This window comes from Entelurus aequoreus, linkage group LG23 (assembly GCF_033978785.1).
Source record: "Entelurus aequoreus isolate RoL-2023_Sb linkage group LG23, RoL_Eaeq_v1.1, whole genome shotgun sequence".
Lineage (NCBI taxonomy): Eukaryota > Metazoa > Chordata > Actinopteri > Syngnathiformes > Syngnathidae > Entelurus > Entelurus aequoreus.
The window spans coordinates 4,537,789-4,557,843 of NC_084753.1; the positions used below are offsets into that span (position 1 = coordinate 4,537,789).

The following is a 20,055-nucleotide window of genomic DNA, read 5'->3' on the forward strand; positions in this document are numbered from 1 at the left end:
ACTGTCAAAGAGGCTATATTTTAAAGAATGCCTAGCGGGCACAAGACATTAAAACAACGTTGAGAACTTGTTGAATTAGGTCCTGACGTTGAGGAACTCAAAGATAACATTGAAACAATGCTTTTTGAAGACTTTTTATTTATAAATGGTTGATTTATATAGGCTAGTAAGGTAAAGATTTGTACCTGACAAGCTTTTTGAAGACGTTTAATCAATGTTGGGTTCAACTTCTGACATTGATTTGACCATTGAATATTGGTCATTTCCCAACCAATAGTTTACCACATAGATACAACGTTGAAACAACATGCTTTTTGGCAAAGTTTATTTGTCAGGTTTTGACGTTGATTTGACCATTGAAATTTGCTCATTTCCCGAGCAACAAAGTGGATCCAACGTTAGACATCAACACTGTCTCAATTTACTAATACAACTATGTAAAGGACATGTTTGTATAATCAATGTCTTGTGCCTGTTGGGTAGGTAGTCTTAGTAAGAATTAATTTGCAAATCATGGTGGAAAATAAGTATTTGGTCAATAACAAAAGTTCAACTTTATATTGTACCATAGACGTTGTTGGCAATGACAGAATTCAAACATTTCCTGTATAAGTCTTCACCAGGTTTGCTCACATTGTAGCTAGAATTTTGGCCCATTCTTCCTTGCAGATCTCCTCTGGAGGAGTGGTGTTTGGGGCCAAACAGACTTTAAACTCCGTTCGCAGATGTTCTATTGGGTTGAGGTCTGGAGACTGGCTAGGCCACTACGAGGGAACTCTCCCGAAGGAATCAATAAAGTACTATCTACCTACAGAACCTTGGAATGCTTCTTATGTAGCCACTTCTTCGTTGCCTGAGCGCTGTTTGGGGTATCATCACCACGTCTCATCTTCAATGCTCTTGCTGATGGAAGGAGGTCTTTGCTTAAAATCTCACGATACATTGCCCCATTATTTTTTCCTTAAACCCCAAAGCATGATGTTTCCACCCCCATGCTTTACAGTAGGGATGGTGTATTTGGAATGCTACTCAGCATTCTTCTTCCTCCAAGCATGAGGAGTTGGGTTTTTACCCCAAAATTCTATTTTGCTCTCATTTGACCACATGACTTTCTTCCAAAGCTCTGGAACCACCACGTGGTCCCAGGCAAACTTTAGACGGATCTGTGCTGGCTTAAGCTTCGGTTCACGTCTGACGTTGTATTATTTGATTCCTTGTCAGCGTAGTGGTATTGGTCACTGGTCATTCACCAGGTCCCCCTGTGTAGTTCTTTCTTGAAATTTTTGCTCACCGTTGATGAGCCCTTGCTTGGAGTTCCGGACCGATGGAGATTATCAATGGCCTTGTATGTCTTCCATTTTTCTAATACTTGCTCCCACAGTTGATTTATACACACCACGCTGCTTGCCTATTGTAGATACACTCTTACCAGCCTTGTACAGGTCTTTACAATTTTGTCCCTTGGACAGCTCTTGGCCATGGTAGAGTTTGGAGTCTGACTGTTTGAGACTGTGGGCAAGTTTCTATTATACAGATAATGAGTTTAAATAGGTGTCAGAGTGGAGGACAGAGCTTCTTTAATAAGTTATTTTGTTGTTTGTTATTGACCAATTACTTATTGTTATTGACCAAATACATTCTTAAAAGCCTACAATGTGATTTCCTGGATTTTTTTTTTTTCACATTCTGCCTTTCACAGTAGAAGTGGACCTATGATGAAAATGACAGACCTCCGTCATCATTTTAAGTGGGAGAACTGGCACAAAAGCTGGCTGATTAAATAGTTTTTGTCCACCGGAGCTCCTGTGGCATGAACTGGCCCCAGTTATTTTATTATGAACATTTACTCCAATGAAATTCTCCATTCATGTTTGCTCAGACTCGCTGTTACCATGGTGACAAGTCCTCCACCTTTAAGAAAATGATGTTTCTGGCTTTTTCTTTCAGTGACAGGAAAGACTCAAAGAGACTTGGTACAAATGCTCCTGAACTGCACCTCGGTCAACCAGACCAGCACTTTGTTCACTTCCAAACTGAGCGCCGCTGCAGACATTTGTGTGGGCTTAGCTATCCTCTCTGTGGGTAAGTGCGGCATCTTTTTATTTTTTTTATTTTTGCATGAGTAACTTAGTGTGCAAACTATTTAAACTAAATATTATTAACTTTTTGGGGGGGAGGGCATAAAGTTATTCAAACCCCTTTTAATTTATAAGCAGCTAATCTATTTCTTTTTTTTTATAATTATATATAATAATGGTAATTTTGGTTACAATAAGGCACAATGTAAATAATTTTTTGAGCCAAATGTAAGTTAAGCTTTTCGATTTTTTTCTAGTCTCAATATTACTTTTATTGTCTTTTTTATTAATTTCCAAATATACAAGTATTAATAAATTTACTGTTGCCAAAATGTAGTTTGAACCTTTCTTGATTTATCTGGTGCTTATGTATTTTCTTCTTTTTATTTAACTATTTTTCTTCAAAATAATATTATTGTTAATACATTTCATCCTTTTGAATAATTAGGATTAGGATGTGTTTTTTTAATCATATGGTGAAATTGTTACTCCTATTCGGTGTATCTTAAGTTTAATATACAGTATACACTTTTTGAGAGTTGTCAGTAAATATAGTTGTGTGTTTATGTGTTTTCTTTTATATTTATATATAAATATTTATATATATATATTAATATAAAAGAAATTATAAATTATTATTTCATAATTATGAATCCCCATAAGAATGCTTATTAAAAAAATACATATTACAACAAAACATACAATATTTTTTGCCCAATTTAATTGTATTAATTCCAATATATGTAAAGCATTTAAAAAAATAATAATAAAAAAAAATATATATATATATTTATATATATATATATATTTTTATATATATATATATATATATACATCAATCAATCAATCAATGTTTATTTATATAGCCATAAATCACAAGTGTCTCAAAGAGCTGCACAAGCCACAACGACATCCTCGGTACAGAGCCCACATACGGGCAAGGAAAAACTCACCCCAGTGGGACGTCGATGTGAATGACTATGAGAAACCTTGGAGAGGACCGCATATTTGGGTAACCCCCCCCCCCCCCCCCCCTCTAGGGGAGACCGAAAGCAATGGATGTCGAGTGGGTCTGACATAATATTGTGAAAGTCCAGTCCACAGTGGATCCAACACATCACTATTTTGATGTATATTATGAGTCCCTATAAGAACCTTTTATTAAAGAATAGCTATTACAACAACTCAAACAATATCTTTTGGCAGAATTAGTTTGTGTGTGAGTGTGTGTGCACAGATGTAAATGATCAACACGTATACAAATGCTTAACTATAGTAGTAATGTATTTTATTTAACATATTAAATAGTTGGTTTTTTTAATGACTTTTGAAATATATATTTTAATCACAAAGGGGAAATTATAATAAATATTTATATTTAATAATAAATAATAGTAATTAATATTTAAATTTAGCTTGACTGTCTACATTTTTTAAATTATCATATTTTTATGGAAAAGCAGCCATGTTTGGTAGCTTAAACATGTGATTTCTCGTGGCCTATCAGTGAAGAAGGTTAATGATGATGATTGATAATAGGGTAATAATTAAGCATGGATGAGAAGTATATTCATGTGGTACATGATTAGTATAAATGATCAATAATTAGGGGTGAGGGGTATTTAAAACGTGATATAACTGATTTATCAGGTCAGGAGTTGTCCTGGCTGGTCCATCATTGATAGACTACTAAAGCAGGTGTTCTGGGGTCGAAGCGTGACTACATATTGCCTCAGTCACTAATCATTGTTACTGAATGGTCTTCCCAGTTATGCTGTCAGTTCTGGGCAATGGCGTGGTCCTGGTGATCTGTTACCGCCGCCGCAAGAAGATGGTGGGCACCGAGCTCCTCTGCGTCAACCTGGCCGTGGTGGACTTCCTGTGCTGCATCTGCTTTTACCCGCTCTCCATCCTGTCGTCCTTCCGACACGCGTGGCTGGGAGACTACTTCACGTGCGTTTACTACGGCCTGGGTTGCTTCATCTTTGGCCTGTGCGGCATGTTCACCATCGCCGCCATCAGCGTCATCCGCTACCTGAAGACCTGCTACAGCTTGGTCTACGGTGGGTAAAGGCTTTCATTCCACTTGCAGAGCAGGAGTTGGTACCCATTAGACACTTTGGACTTGACATTTGTGACGCCCCCTATGGGTTGTGCTCAAAATGATTTGGAAGACATGCTAGCACAGGGGTTCTAAAGCCCAAATTTCCACTACATGTGGGCAGACAAATGCCATTTACACATGTTTTTATCAAAATGTTGTAGATGGCAGTCACACGTAAAGAGATTGATGTCCGCTGTTCAATAAACGATGCTAGCAAGTACCCGTAAGAAAGCAACACCAACATTTTGAGGTTTCATTGAGAATGTAGAACATGAGACACAGCACCCAAAAATCTGTCAAAATGTTTTAGTACGACTTTGGTAAGCTACGAATTCGGAACGCGCAGCATTGCGGCTACCATAGTCAGACGTACTGTGCTTCAACATACGGTTATTATTATGGTGTGTGTGTATAAGGACCCAAAAATGGCACCTATTAAGAGACATATTATCTGGCGTTTTGTTTACGCAATATGATGCAAAACCAACTTCTTACCTATTGGTACCTGCTGATGTGTATTTGGGATCCATATAAGTCCCGGAAATTAGCACATTGTTGCGTTGTAGTCAAAAAGCTCCTACTTTTTCTCTATCCGCTTGTTGTGGAGCATTCATCCTTCGCTGTTGCCAGTAGCTTACAGTTCTAACTTATATCTATCAATAGACTCGCTATGGACCGACCACAAAACTTGAAGACGGTCTGTAAAATATAATCTATGAAACATTTTGACCAAAGAACTACCATTACATGCACTGTAGACCAGTGTTTTTCAACCACTAGTGTGCCGTGAGATACAGTCTGGTGTGCCGTGGGAGATTATCTAAATTCACCTATTTGGGTTAAAAATATTTTTTGCAAACCAGTAATTATAGTCTGCAAATTGTGTGTAGTTGTTGAGTGTCGGCAGAGTAACCGTGTAATACTCTTCCATATCAGTAGGAGGCAGCAGGCAGCTAATTCCTTTGTAAATGTCGGAAACTACGGGAGGCAGGGTGCAGGTAAAAAGGTGTCTAATGCTTAAACCAAACAAACAAAAAGTGAGTGCCCCTAAGAAAAGGCATTGAAGCTTAGGGAAGGCTATGCAGAACTAAACTAAAACTGAACTGGCTACAAAGTAAACAAAAACAGAATGCTGGACGGCAGCAAAGACTTACTGTGGAGCAAAGATGGCGTCCACAATGTACATCCGTACATGACATGACAATCAACAATGTCCCCACAAAGAAGGATAAAAACAACTGAAATATTCTTGACTGCTAAAACAAAGTAGATGCGGGAAATATCACTCAAAGGAAGACATGAAACTGCAGCAGGAAAATACCAAAAAAAGAGAAAAAGCCACCAAAATAGGAGCGCAAGACAAGAACTAAAACACTACACACAGGAAAACAGCAAAAAACTCCAAATAAGTCAGGGTGTGATGTGACAGGTGGTGACAGTACACCTACTTTGAGACAAGAGCTATAGTGATGCATGCTTGGTTATGCTTTAAAGTCATATCCAACAATTGCGACAACGACAAGTTGTCAGTTGTCAACTGAGTTTCGTTTTTTAATGATTTCTGCCGGTGGTGTGCCTCCGCATTTCTTCAATGCAAAAAATGTGCCTTGGCTCAAAAAAGGTTGAAAAACACTGCAGTAGACCGCAAGGAAATGTATTAAATGTAAACAAAAAAACTCCTCTCTGAGCTGCCACCTTACCGTGGTAGAGGAGTTTGCGTGTCTCAATGATCCTAGGAGCTATGTTGTCCGGGGGCTTCCATGCCCCCTGGTAGGGTCTCCCAAGACAAACAGGTCCTAGGTGAGGGATCAGACAAAGAGCAGCTCGAAGACTTCTATGGAAATACAAGAACCGAGACTCAGATTACCCTCGCCCGGACGCAGGTCACCGGGGCCCCCCTCTGGAGCCAGGCCCGGAGTTGGGGCACGACGGCGAGCGCCTGGTGGCCGGGCCTGTCCCCATGGGGGCCGGCCGGGCACAGCCCGAAGAGGCAACGTGGGTCCCCCCTCCAATGGGCTCACCACCCATAGCAGGGGCCATAGAGGTCAGGTGCAATGTGAGCTGGGCGGCAGCCGAAGGCAGGGCACTTGGCGGTCCGATCTTCGGCTACAGAAGCTAGCTCTTGGGACGTGGAACGTCACCTCGCTGGGGGGGAAGGAGCCTGAGCTAGTGCGCGAGGTGGAGAAGTTCCGGCTAGACATAGTCTGACTCACTTCGACGCACAGCAAGGGCTCTGGAACCAGTTCTCTCGAGAGGGGATGGACTCTCTTCCACTCTGGCGTTGCCGGCAGTGAGAGGTGACGGGCTGGGGTGGCAATTCTTGTTGCCCCCCGGCTCAGAACCTGCATGTTGGAGTTCAACCCGGTGGACGAGAGGGTAGCTTCCCTCCGCCTTCGGGTGGGGGGACGGGTCCTGACTGTTGTTTGCGCTTACGCGCCAAACAGCAGCTCAGAGTACCCACCCTTTTTGGATTCACTCGAGGGAGTACTTGAGGGTGCTCCCCCGGGTGATTCCCTCGTTCTACTGGGGGACTTCAACGCTCATATTGGCAACGACAGTGAAACCTGGAGAGGCGTGATTGGTAAGAATGGCCGCCCGGATCTGAACCCGAGTGGTGTGTTGTTATTGGACTTTTGTGCCCGTCACGGATTGTCCATAACGAACACCATGTTCAAGCATATGGGTGTCCATATGTGCACTTGGCACCAGGACACCCTGGGCCGCAGTTCCATGATCGACTTTGTAGTTGTGTCATCGGATTTGCGGCCTCATGTTTTGGACACTCGGGTGAAGAGAGGGGCGGAGCTTTCTACCGATCACCACCTGGTGGTGAGTTGGCTGCGATGGTGGGGGAGGATGCCGGACAGACCTGGCAGGCCCAAACGCATTGTGAGGGTTTGCTGGAAAAGTCTGGCAGAGTCTCCTGTCAGAGAGAGTTTCAATTCCCACCTCCGGAAGAACTTTGAACATGTCACGAGGGAGGTGCTGGACATTGAGTCCGAGTGGACCGTGTTCTGCACCTCTATTGTCGAGGCGGCTGATTGGAGCTGTGGCCGCAAAGTAGTTGGTGCCTGTCGTGGCGGTAATCCTAGAACCCGTTGGTGGACACCGGCGGTGAGGGATGCCGTCAAGCTGAAGAAGGAGTCCTATCGGGTTCTTTTGGCTCATAGGACTCCTGAGGCAGCGGACAGGTACCGACAGGCCAAGCGGTGTGCGGCTTCAGCGGTCGCGGAGGCAAAAACTCAGGCATGGGAGGAGTTCGGGGAAGCCATGGAAAACGACTTCCGGACGGCTTCGAAGCGATTCTGGACCACCATCCGCTGCCTCAGGAAGGGGAAGCAGTGCACTATCAACACCGTGTATGGTGAGGATGGTGTTCTGCTGACCTCGACTGCGGATGTTGTGGATCGGTGGAGGGAATACTTCGAAGACCTCCTCAATCCCACCAACACGTCTTCCTATGAGGAAGCAGTGCCTGGGGAATCTGTGGTGGGCGCTCCTATTTCTGGGGCTAAGGTTGCTGAGGTAGTTAAAAAGCTCCTCGGTGGCGAGGCCCCGGGGGTGGATGAGATCCGCGGAGTTCCTTAAGGCTCTGGATGCTGTGGGGCTGTCTTGGTTGACAAGACTCCGCAGCATCGCGTGGACATCGGGGGCGGTACCTCTGGATTGGCAGACCGGGGTGGTGGTTCCTCTCTTTAAAAAGGGTAACCAGAGGGTGTGTTCTAACTATCGGGGGATCACACTCCTCAGCCTTCCCGGTAAGGTCTATTCAGGTGTACTGGAGAGGAGGCTACGCCGGATAGTCGAACCTCGGATTCAGGAGGAACAGTGTGGTTTTCGTCCTGGTCGTGGAACTGTGGACCAGCTCTATACTCTCGGCAGGGTCCTTGAGGGTGCATGGGAGTTTGCCCAACCAGTCTACATGTGCTTTGTGGACTTGGAAAAGGCATTCGACCGTGTCCCTGGGGAAGTCCTGTGGGGAATGCTCAGAGAGTATGGGGTATCGGACTGTCTGATTGTGGCGGTCCGCTCCCTGTATGATCAGTGTCAGAGCTTGGTCCGCATTGCCGGCAGTAAGTCGGACACGTTTCCAGTGAGGGTTGGACTCCGCCAAGGCTGCCCTTTGTCACCGATTCTGTTCATAACTTTTATGGACAGAATTTCTAGGCGCAGTCAAGGCGTTGAGGGGATCCGGTTTGGTGGCTGCGGGATTAGGTCTCTGCTTTTTGCAGATGATGTGGTCCTGATGGCTTCATCTGGCCAGGATCTTCAGCTCTCACTGGATCGGTTCGCAGCTGAGTGTGAAGCGACTGGGATGAGAATCAGCACCTCCAAGTCCGAGTCCGTGGTGCAAAAAAGGTTGGGGTCCACTGTAAATGGGTTATACTTGTATAGAGCTTTTCTACCTTCAAGGTACTCAAAGCGCTTTGACAGTATTTCCACATTCACACACTGATGGCGGGAGCTGCCATGCAAGGTACTAACCACGACCCATCAGGAGCCAGGGTCAAGTGTCTTACTCAATGAAAAAACGGACTTGACAAGGTTGGTAGAAGGTGGGGATTGAACCAGGAACCCTCAAGTTGCTGGCACAGCCACTTTCCCAACTGCGCCAGGCCGTCCCCGTACTGTGGTATTACTATACCAGTATATGATTGATACTACAGTGGTTAGATCAATATATTTGTTGTTTGTTGTAGGTCACAAACTCCATAAATAAGTCCCTGGACACAGGATGACTTTAAGGGCAAAAAACAAAAGATTTAAATCAGAGCCAATAGTAAATCTGTCAGGTTCAAACACCGATGACATCTATTCCCCCCCCCCTCCTCCACACCCCTGATTGTAAATAATGTAAATAATTCAATGTGATTATCTTGTGTGATGACTGTATTATGATGATAGTATATATGATAGTATATATCTGTATCATGAATCAATTTAAGTGGACCCCGACTTAAACAAGTTGAAAAACTTATTCGGGTGTTACCATTTAGTGGTCAATTGTACGGAATATGTACTTCACTGTGCAACCTACTAATAAAAGTCTCAATCAATCAATCAATTAGACAAGACAAGAAGCAAAGGAAATCAAACAGAGACAGGATTCAATTTAGCTCATGAGGAGAGCGCCTGTGTGCCTGCACCCTCGCACAGCATCACCACACCGCTCTGACGAGGGAGTTCCACGCCTCCACTTTTATTTGGGCCTTTTCTGGTTACATAGCATTACATTACATTACACAGTGCTCCTAAGGGGAGGTGGTCATAAACAGCTTTTGCACTCGGTCATAAACAGTTCAAAGAAAAGGTGCCTGGAGAGGTGTCAGATCCTGCTTCCTCTCCGCTTTGTAGATCTCGGGTCCGGACAAGGTCTTCCTGTGGCTGTCAATAGATCAAAGAAACCGGCACCTCCACGTCACATCCCATCGCACTCAGTGGAGTTTTACAAGCCTTTTGCTTGATAAGATGAAAGACAGCTTTTGTCTTCTCGCCGGGCGAGCTGAACTCAATGTAACACAAAGTTGTGTGATAACTTCTGTACAATTATTCTGACAAAATCATTCAAATATTTAATTAATATTGTAAGACTGTCATCCTGTGTTTTTGTCTGATTATAATTGTAAACAAAAATGTAATCAAGTATGAGTACCAGCATTGGTATGACCCTGTACTGTGACTTCTACGTATCATATCACTATACTTTGTTGCCTTTCTTTCCCTTGTAGCCGTGTGGCTCAAGGGCGCCAACATCCGGCTGGTGTGTTGCGGCATCTGGCTGGTGGCGGTGGTGTGGTCCAGCTTCCCTCTCTTCGGCTGGGGCGAGTACGTCCCCGAGCCGTACGGACTGTCCTGCACCGTCGCCTGGCGCGGTTACCACACCTCCGCCAAGGACGCCGCCTACGTCATTTGCTCTTTCACCTGCTTCACGCTGCTGCCCGTCCTGCTCATCGTGGTGTCCCAGTGCCAGATCGTCTATAAGCTCTCCCGTTTTTCCTACTCGCTGTCGGCACGAGGCGTTCACAACAACCTGCGGCGGGCTGAGAAACGACTCTCCACGGTGAGCATTTAACGTCCTTGGGAAATGGCACAGTATTTCTGAAAATGAGTACTCTCTCCAACTTGCAGTGAGTTTTATTGTATATACTATTGTACTGAAATGTAATTTGAATGCAACTTAGATTAGTCGTTGTTCAGCTTGTAGAGCAATAAGAATAATTAATCAGCACTATTGTTAACAAGCACCGCCTTTATCCTCTTGGGTGTTCACTCAATCAATCGCAGCTCACCAGGGCGCTACGCTATGATTTTTACTTGTGCTGCCAACTCCTGTATTTTTATACAGTAATCTTGGCTGTGTTTTAACTCATGTTCAATGGGTAGTAAATCTATGCTGCCTACTGTACAAGCTGTACAGTGACTTGTCAGGTTCAAACACTGATGACATCTATTAATCAGACAAGAAGCAAGGAACCATGCAGAGACAGAGTTCAATTTAGCTCACAAGTAGAATGCATGGAGCTGCACACTTAGTCACAGCCTCGCCCTACGCTCTAAGGTTCATCCCCTGCGTCCCTCTATTTATTCAGGAGTTCCATAGTCAACATCACTGAGGCCGCCTCTAAAAGGAGTGGTCACATATATCATGCAAAGCAGGTCCAGTACGCACAATACGTGACGGAATGTGCTGGGCCTTGTGATTTCCTTGTTTTTGCTTCGTCTGCGTGCTGTCATCTTATCTTCGTTGAGGTCCTTGAAATCCTTGGCTGTTAGCGGGCTAAAACAAAAATAACATATGCGCCTGAGGCCACCCCTCAGACAAGAAGTTTTGTCCTTGCACAGATAGAAAAAATGCAGCTTGAGCACAATATCTAATAACTATAGCAACAGACTTTAAGCATACTAAAGTTGTGTGATAATATATATACATGATTATTCTAACAGACTACTCCTACTAAGCGTGGTCATTTACATAGAGTAGTTGAGAAGCAACGCGAGGGGTGTACGCACTTTTGTGAGATACCGTAGCAGGAAAGTTACACTACCGTTCAAAAGTTAAGGGTCACCCAAACAATTTTGTGGAATAGCCTTCATTTCTAAGAACAAGAATAGACTGTCGAGTTTCAGATGAAAGTTCTCTTTTTCTGGCCATTTTGAGCGTTTAATTGACCCCACAAATGTGATGCTCCAGAAAGTCAATCTGCTCAAAGGAAGGTCAGTTTTGTAGCTTCTGTAACGAGCTAAACTGTTTTCAGATGTGTGAGCATGATTGCACAAGGGTTTTCTAATCATCAATTAGCCTTCTGAGCCAATGAGCAAACACATTGTACCATTAGAACACTGGAGTGATAGTTGCTGGAAATGGGCCTCTATACACATTTGCAGCTAGAATAGTCATTTACCACATTAGCAATGTATAGAGTGTATTTCTTTCAAGTTAAGACTAGTTTGAAGTTATCTTCATTGAAAAGTACAGTGCTTTTCCTTCAAAAATAAGGACATTTCAATGTGACCCCAAACTTTTGAACGGTAGTGTACATTTGATGTTTTTGGTTTTCCCAATGTATTCAATAATGGTGACAGTTATGATAATACCATATTTTCCAGACTATAAGGCGCACTTAAAACCCTTTTTTCCCCTCAAAACTCTACAATGCGCCTTATAACCCGGTGCGCCTAATGTACGGAACATTTCTGGTTTTGCTTACTGACCTCGAACCTATTTTATTTGGTATATGGTGATATAAGTGTGACCAGTAGATGGCAGTCACACATAAGATATACGTGTAGACTGCAATATGATGGCAGTCACACATAAGAGATACGTGTAGACTGCAACATGACCCAAGTAAACAAGACCGACATTTTATATGTTCCGTTGAAAGTATAGAACATTACAGATCTATCAAAATGTTTTAGTAGGACTTTGGTAAGCTATGAAGCCGCACCGCTTGATGGATTGTACTTTGCTTCAACATACCAGTATTTTTATGGTGTGTGTATAAGATAACACATATTATGGAAAAGCAACTTTTCTTACCTTCTGATACCTGCCGATCTGTATTTGGGATCTGCATAAGTCCTGAAAAATTGCATGCGTCCGCCTTTGTAGTCCGAGCTGACACCGTAGTTGATAAGGTTCTTCTTTTTCTCTATCTTCTGTTATGGGACATTCATCCTCCGCTGTTGCCATTTCTAATATAAAGTAGTGTAAAGTTCTTATATCTGTCAGTAAACTCGCCATGAAAGTGCTAAAACATACCGGTGTAGTGAGTTTACATTATTCACCCAAGGAACTTTAGTTATTAGAGAGTTCCGGTTGGACGTTTTTTCACGGGACACATTTCCGGCCTTTTTATTGCACTAGTGAGCCACGGATGAGGAGATGCTGCTCCGTTATTGATTGAAGTAAAGTGTGAATGTCATTAAAACAGTTAGCGCCATCTTGTGACACTTCTTCCACTCCCGTCCTTGCACGCTACACCGCTACAACACAGATAGACGGGGAGAAGACGCTGCCGAAGGTGAGCCACGTAAATAAGACTGCCCACAAAACGGCACATCCTGAAGCGACTGTCAGAAAGCGACTTGAAGATGTGTAAAACATCATCTATGCAACATTTTGAGCAAAGAACCCCCATTACATGTTATGTAGACCACAAGGAAGTCTTTTACATTCAGAAAAAAATAATAATAATACGACTCCTTTAATGCGCCTTATAATCCGGTGCGCTTTATATATGAAAAAAGATCGAAATAAGACCATTCATCGGCATTGCGCCTTAAAATCCGGTGCGCCCTATGGTCCGGAAAATACAGTAAGTGTTTTATTGTCAATTTTTTTAATATTACAAACCCTTTGTATTCGGGATGTACTAATCGATCAGCCAGTGATGAGTACCCGCCGATTTTCTTGAAAAAGTACGTCATTGCCGTTGCTGATAAATGCATTTTAAATCCGATCCTGACGCCGTGTTTATTTTTAATTATGTAGCTACATAAACCAGGGGTGTCCAAAGTGCGGCCCGGGGGCCATTTGTGGCCCCAAGGTCATTTTTTAACGGCCCCACGGCACATTTTAAAAATACAATTGAAAACAATTAAAAACATGATAAGTGGTATAAAAGAGCAAACGTAATGTAACAAGAAAATGTCGCAATGTATACTCTAATAAAGTTTCTTTCTTCAATGTCATTATGAATTATTGACCTATTCAAGGCTCCAAATACGTCACGTCTGAGATATTTTGGGGGAAAATGTTGCATATTTTGTGTTTGCCACATAAAAAACTGAGCTGCTTTTTATAAAGAAGGGCCTAAAACAAACAAACGAAAAACATAAACAAGAATAACACGTATAATTGACGGATAGATCTGAAGTTGATCTCGAGATTATTGTGTTAAAAGTAAACAGTAAAAAAAAAATAGAATTTATTTTTTAACACTATAATTATTTGGATCCCCAATAATTTTAGTGTGATTTGTTTTTAAGTGTCATTGCTCAAAAAATAATAATGAATTAAAATCAATGTTGTTATGAGTTATTGACCTTTTTAAGGCTCCAATTATTATATCATCTCAAATATTCCACTTAAAAATTTTATTGTGTGAAAATATTGCATATTTTGTATTTTTTCCATTAAAAAAAAGTGTTTTCTTTGACAACAAGAGCATACAACTTAAATCTTTCAAACCGTTGTATTGACAGATAGACCTAATGTTGATCTAGAGATTTAAAACTTGAATAATAATAAAAATAATAATACTGAATAATGACTAATTTTAAATATTTTTTTTACCAAAACCCTTTGGGGTCCCCGGGATCAAGCCTGTGTGGAGGCTTAAATGTATATTTTTTATACATATATTGTATTGGTTTTTAAAATAAAAAATATCAAAATGGCCCCCGCTTACTTTTATTTCTTCACAATGCGGCCCTCAGTGGAAAAAGTTTGGACACCCCTGACATAAACAATGTGGAGCTGCTCTCTGAAGCGAATAATCACCTCCATTACGGAAGATGAACTACATTTCTTAGTATCCTAAGTAGGATACAAGCCAGGAGCAGGTATGCAAATAGCTGAGCTAGCTGCTAAGCTAGCATCAAACAATAGCAGAAATAAGTGCTTAGTAATGATTAAGAAGAGTAGAAACTATGTTATAGCAGAAAGTAAGCAGCTATTAGCAGGAAATTAACAAAATAAGAGTCTCGGGAGAAGATATTGTCACAGTTGGTACACAACACGTTAGAGGAGGGAAGATTGATCCATAATTTGGTGGTGTCGATACCGAAGGTAGTATCAGTAGATGACTGATACTAGAGTGATTCGGTTAATATTTTTATCTTCTTAAAATCATTTTCTGTTGTTTTTGTTAATGTTTTCAAAGCCAGGTAATAATTTCCTAGCCACAGGAAGACTTTGCGGCAAAAACAAAAGGATTCAAATGAGTAGCAGATAGTAGTTTTGTTTTTTTGTTTAGTTAGTGACTTTGTTTTGGTCAAACAATTGTATGTAATAAAATAAAATAAGGAACTCGTTTGAATATTGTGTTGATATTGTTAAACTGTCAATAGCACTCACCGTAGATAAATACATTTTTTTACAGTTAATAGATGTAATCGTTATTTGTACTGGTATCAGCTGATCGCACTTATGAATGATCCGTATCGGAATCGGCAGCATGAAACCCTGATCAGAACATCCCTACTTAATACGGTACATGGCACAATGGGTATTATTATTAGTAATTATTATTTGGGGTAATGCCGTGGTATCTCAGTTTTTTTACGGACCACTTTTTATGATTTAGTTTTTGACATATTTTTGCTAAGAAAAACAAAAAGCGGTGTGATGGTGTTGTATGCTGTCCCAGAAGGACCAGATTGTAGTATATTCTATATATAATTGCATGATACAACACTACAATGTTTTTTTTCCATTAGGTTTGTCCAAAGTCTTTAAATAGCAACTTCCGTTTCCAGAGTCTGAATATTAAAAAAACAAAACATCTGTTTGTCCATTTTTAGATTCTGTTAACTGATTTTCCTTTGAGTTAAATGACACATAGGAGTAAAATAAAACTATATTACAGATCTGCTTTTTGACATGAAAAATACATTTTTTATTTTATTTTTGGTATTCAAAAAAACCAGTCGGTTTTGTCCGTGCATCCATCCATCCGTTTCCGCCGCTTATCCGAGTCCGAGTTGTCGGGGCAACAGTCTAAGCAGAGATGCCCAGACCTCCCTGTCCCCGGCCACCTCCTCTAGTTCCACCGGGGCGACACTGAGGCGTTCCCAAGCCAGCTGTGAGACATAGTCCCACCAGCATGTCCTAGGTCTGCCCCGAGGCCTCCTCGCAATTGGACATGCCCGAAGCACCTCACCAGGGAGGCGTCCAGGAGGCATCCGTAGTAGATGCCCGAACCACCTCAGCTGGCTCCTCTGAGCCTCTCTCGGATGACCGAGCCCCCCACCCTATCTCTTAGGGGGATTCCAGACATCTTGCGGCGGAAACTCATTTCTGCCGCTTGTATTCGCGAACTTGTCCTCTCGGTCATTACCCAAACCTTGTGATCACAGCTGAGGGTAGGAACATAGACTGACCGGTAAATCGAGAGCTTTGCCTTCTGGCTCAGCTCCTTCTTGACCACCGTCGGCAGTGCCAATCCGTCTGTCAATCTCTCCATTCTTCCGTCACTCGTGAACAAGACCCTTGAGATACTTGAACTCCCTCACTTGAGGCAGAACTTCACTCCCAACCCGGGGGATGCAGTCCACCCTTTTCTGACTGAGAACCATGGCCTCACATTTGGAGGCTTTTTATTTGTCTTTTTCTTCTTAACCAGTCCTCTCCAGCCAGACGGGCAAACAGGATTGTTGATCTCGATGGCCATTTCTGACGTGCAGATTTACTTACACAAAATAAATGTGGGATGCTTCTTCTGTTGTTCTGTTGCATTATTAGTGTTTAACTTCATTAAGTGACTGGATATATTTAGTGTTTGGCACGACTGGACCAGATCAGGAGGGGATAGAAAGAAGAAAAAAGAAGACCGAGGGGAAAATGTGTGTATATATATATATATATATATATATATATATATATATATATATATATATATATATATATATATATATATATATATATACACACATACACACTACCGTTCAAAAGTTTGGGGTCACATTGAAATGTCCTTATTTTTGAAGGAAAAGCACTGTACTTTTCCATGAAGATAACTTTAAACTAGTCTTAACTTTAAATAAATACACTCTATACATTGCTAATGTGGTAAATGACTATTCTAGCTGCAAATGTCTGGTTTTTGGTGCAATATCTACATAGGTGTATAGAGGCCCATTTCCAGCAACTATCACTCCAGTGTTCTAATGGTACAATGTGTTTGCTCATTGGCTCAGAAGGCTAATTGATGATTAGAAAACCCTTGTGCAATCATGTTCACACATCTGAAAACAGTTTAGCTCGTTACAGAAGCTACAAAACTGACCTTCCTTTGAGCAGATTGAGTTTCTGGAGCATCACATTTGTGGGGTCAATTAAACGCTCAAAATGGCCAGAAAAAGAGAACTTTCATCTGAAACTTCGACAGTCTATTCTTGTTCTTAGAAATGAAGGCTATTCCACAAAATTGTTTGGTTGACCCCAAACTTTTGAACGGTAGTGTATATATATATACTGTATGTGTATATATATATATATATATATATATATATATATATATATATATATATATATATATATATATATATTAGGGCTGTGAATCTTTGGGTGTCCCACGATTCGATTCAATATCGATTCTTGGGGTCACGATTCGATTCAAAATCGATTTTTTTTTTTTCAATTCAACACGATTCTCGATTCAAAAACAATGTTTTCCCAATTCAAAAGGATTCTCTATTCATTCAATACATAGGATTTCAGCAGGATCTACCCCAGTCTGCTGACATGCAAGCAGAGTAGTAAAAAGGACAATGTTTTATCAACTGATTGCAATAATGTACATTTGTTTGAACTATTAAATTAACCAAAAATATGACTTATTTTATCTTTGTGAAAATATTGGACACAGTGTGTTGTCAGGCTTATGAGATGCGATGCAAGTGTTAGCCACTGTGACACTATTGTTCTTTTTTTTTTTTAAATAAATGTCTAATGATAATGTCAATGAGGGATTTTTAATCACTGCTATGTTGAAATTGTAACTAACATTGATACTGTTGTTGATAATATTCATTTTTGTTTCACTACTTTTGGTTTGTTCTGTGTCGTGTTTGTGTCTCCTCTCTATTGCTCTGTCTATTGCAGTTCTGAGTGTTGCTGGGTCGGGTTTGCTTTTGGAATTGGATTGCATTGTTATGGTATTGCTGTGTATTGTTTTGTTGGATTGATTAATTTAAAAACTTTTTTTTTTTTTAAATGAGAATCGATTCTGAATCGATTTTTTTCCCACACCTTTAATAAAAAAAATAAATTAATTAAAAAATAATAAAAAATATATATATATATATATACACACAATCACAGACAGCTGCATTTCTGAATGTCCAGGTCACTTCGCTGGTTAAATAAACAAAAATGACTGAATAAAAAGACTGTTTTCTGCATGTTCTAGTAAGTGTTTTTAATGAGCCTCTATTCAGTTTATATGGTAGTATAACAGTATGGATTACATAAATCAAATGGTGATTGCGTGTAATCATTCCTTTTCTTTAAAAAGAAAATGAAGGCCCTGCGGCCGTTCTCTTTGTGTGCCTTTGTGTGTTATGCCCACTATCTCTTCTTTGTCTTCTCCAGATGTTCTTCTGCATCAGCCTTGGTTTCGTCGTCGCCTGGGCGCCGTACGCCATCGTGTCTTTCCTCTTCATCTTCCACAAGGACAAGCCGTACATGGCCCCGGAGGGCTTTGTGTTCCCCGCCCTCTTTGCCAAGAGTTCCCACGTCTACAACCCCTTCATTTACTTCTACTTCAACAAGACCTTCCAGCAGGAGCTGCAGTCCCTGCTGATGTCTTTCTGGCCAAAGACGGGCGGGAATCGGGTCGGCGTCCACGTGGCCCCCGACCCCATCCACATTCAGCTGCAGGAGAGAAGCTACGTGCGGAAGGTGTTCGCCATGTCGCACGATCGGACGCGCAGCAAGAGCCGAGGCAAATGTACCAAAGGTACGAGCGCCAACTCCGCCCGTGGCAGACCGGTGCCCAACTGCTGGGGGTCCGCGTCCAGGAATGCCCCCCTTTGCTTGGAAAAGAAATCTGCCAATAACTCTTTGCCTGCTTCTTTGGGCTCTATTTAGAACAGGGCTATTCGGGGCCAAATCGGGCCCAGAAATGACAAAATACAGTTATTTTTGCAGCAAATTCCTAAAAACACTACAGTGCTCCTGATGTATAGAGCACTGTTTTGATTGATTGATTGAGAAGTTTATTGACATCTTAAAGAATTGAATCCATGTAATGCTTTAAAAAGGCAAATGGATGGGCGGCACAAAACACCAAAAGGCTTGTTTCCATTGTGGTCCATTAAATATTCATCGCATTTGATACATTCAATAATACAAGATATATAACTTGTAACATGTATATAAATAAATTACGTTAAAAAAATGGATAAATGATGTACATATACACCAGGGGTCCCCAAACTACGGCCCGCGGGCCGGATACGGCCCCCCAGGGTCCAAAATCCGGCCCGCGGGAAGTCCCAAGTTAAAAAAAATTTTTTAATTTTTTTTTTAATAATTTTTTTTTTAAAAAATGTGTCCTTACTAGTCCACTTTCTACCGTCTCCTAGCCACTCAGGCAAATCATATTGTCTAAAAATGCATTTTACCATCGATAACGTGACATGCAGCAAGTGCGCTCTTTAAGTCAATTAGTGCGTGAGGAATATATATGTATGAATACATAAATATATATGTATATATATATATTTATATATATATATATATATATATATATATATATATATATATATATATATATATATATATATATATATATATATATTTATATATATATATATATATATTTATATATATATATATATATATATATATATATATACACATATATATATATATATATATATATATATATATATATACACATATATATACACATATAGACACATATACATATATATATATATATATATATATATACACATATATATATATACACATATATATACACATATAGACACATATATATATATATATATATATATATATATATATATATATATATATATATATATATATATATATATATATATATATATATATACATACACATATATATACACATATAGACACATATACATATATACACATACAGTACATATATACATACATATATATATACATGGACATATACATATATACACATATACATATATACACACACACACATTTACATATAATATATATATATATATATATGTAGCGCGGCCCCCAGCCAAATTGTTTTACCCCAATGAGACCCGGAGTCAAAAAGTTTGGGGACCCCTGATATACACAGTATACATGTGTCAGGTGATTTGAAAAACAATATATACAAAAAATAGGGGGGGGGGGTATATACTAGGGGTGTAACGGTACACAAAAATTTCGGTTCGGTACGTACCTCGGATCAGAGGTCACGGTTCTGTTCATTTTCGGTACAGTAAGAAAACAACAAAATATACATTTTTTGGCTATTTATTTACCAAATGTGTAAACAATGGCTTTATCCTTTTAACATTGGGAACACTATAATAATTCTGCCCATGTTAATCAACATTAAACTGCCTCAAGTTGTTGCTCAGATTAAATAAAATGACAAAACTTTTCTTCTACATATAAAAAGTGCA

General features: G+C 40.6%; 1 protein-coding gene across 1 annotated transcript; it reads left to right on the top strand.

Annotated features, from left to right (window-relative positions):
* Nucleotides 1–1,096: 1,096 nt before the first annotated feature.
* Nucleotides 1,097–18,827, top strand: opn8c (opsin 8, group member c). The gene is made up of 4 exons (XM_062033744.1): nucleotides 1,097–2,082; nucleotides 3,848–4,141; nucleotides 9,912–10,243; nucleotides 18,002–18,827. Exons 1-4 carry the CDS (start codon nucleotides 1,980–1,982, stop codon nucleotides 18,497–18,499), a joined length of 1,227 nt encoding a protein of 408 aa, XP_061889728.1. The 5' UTR covers nucleotides 1,097–1,979; the 3' UTR covers nucleotides 18,500–18,827.
* The last annotated feature ends 1,228 nt before the right edge of the window (nucleotides 18,828–20,055 follow it).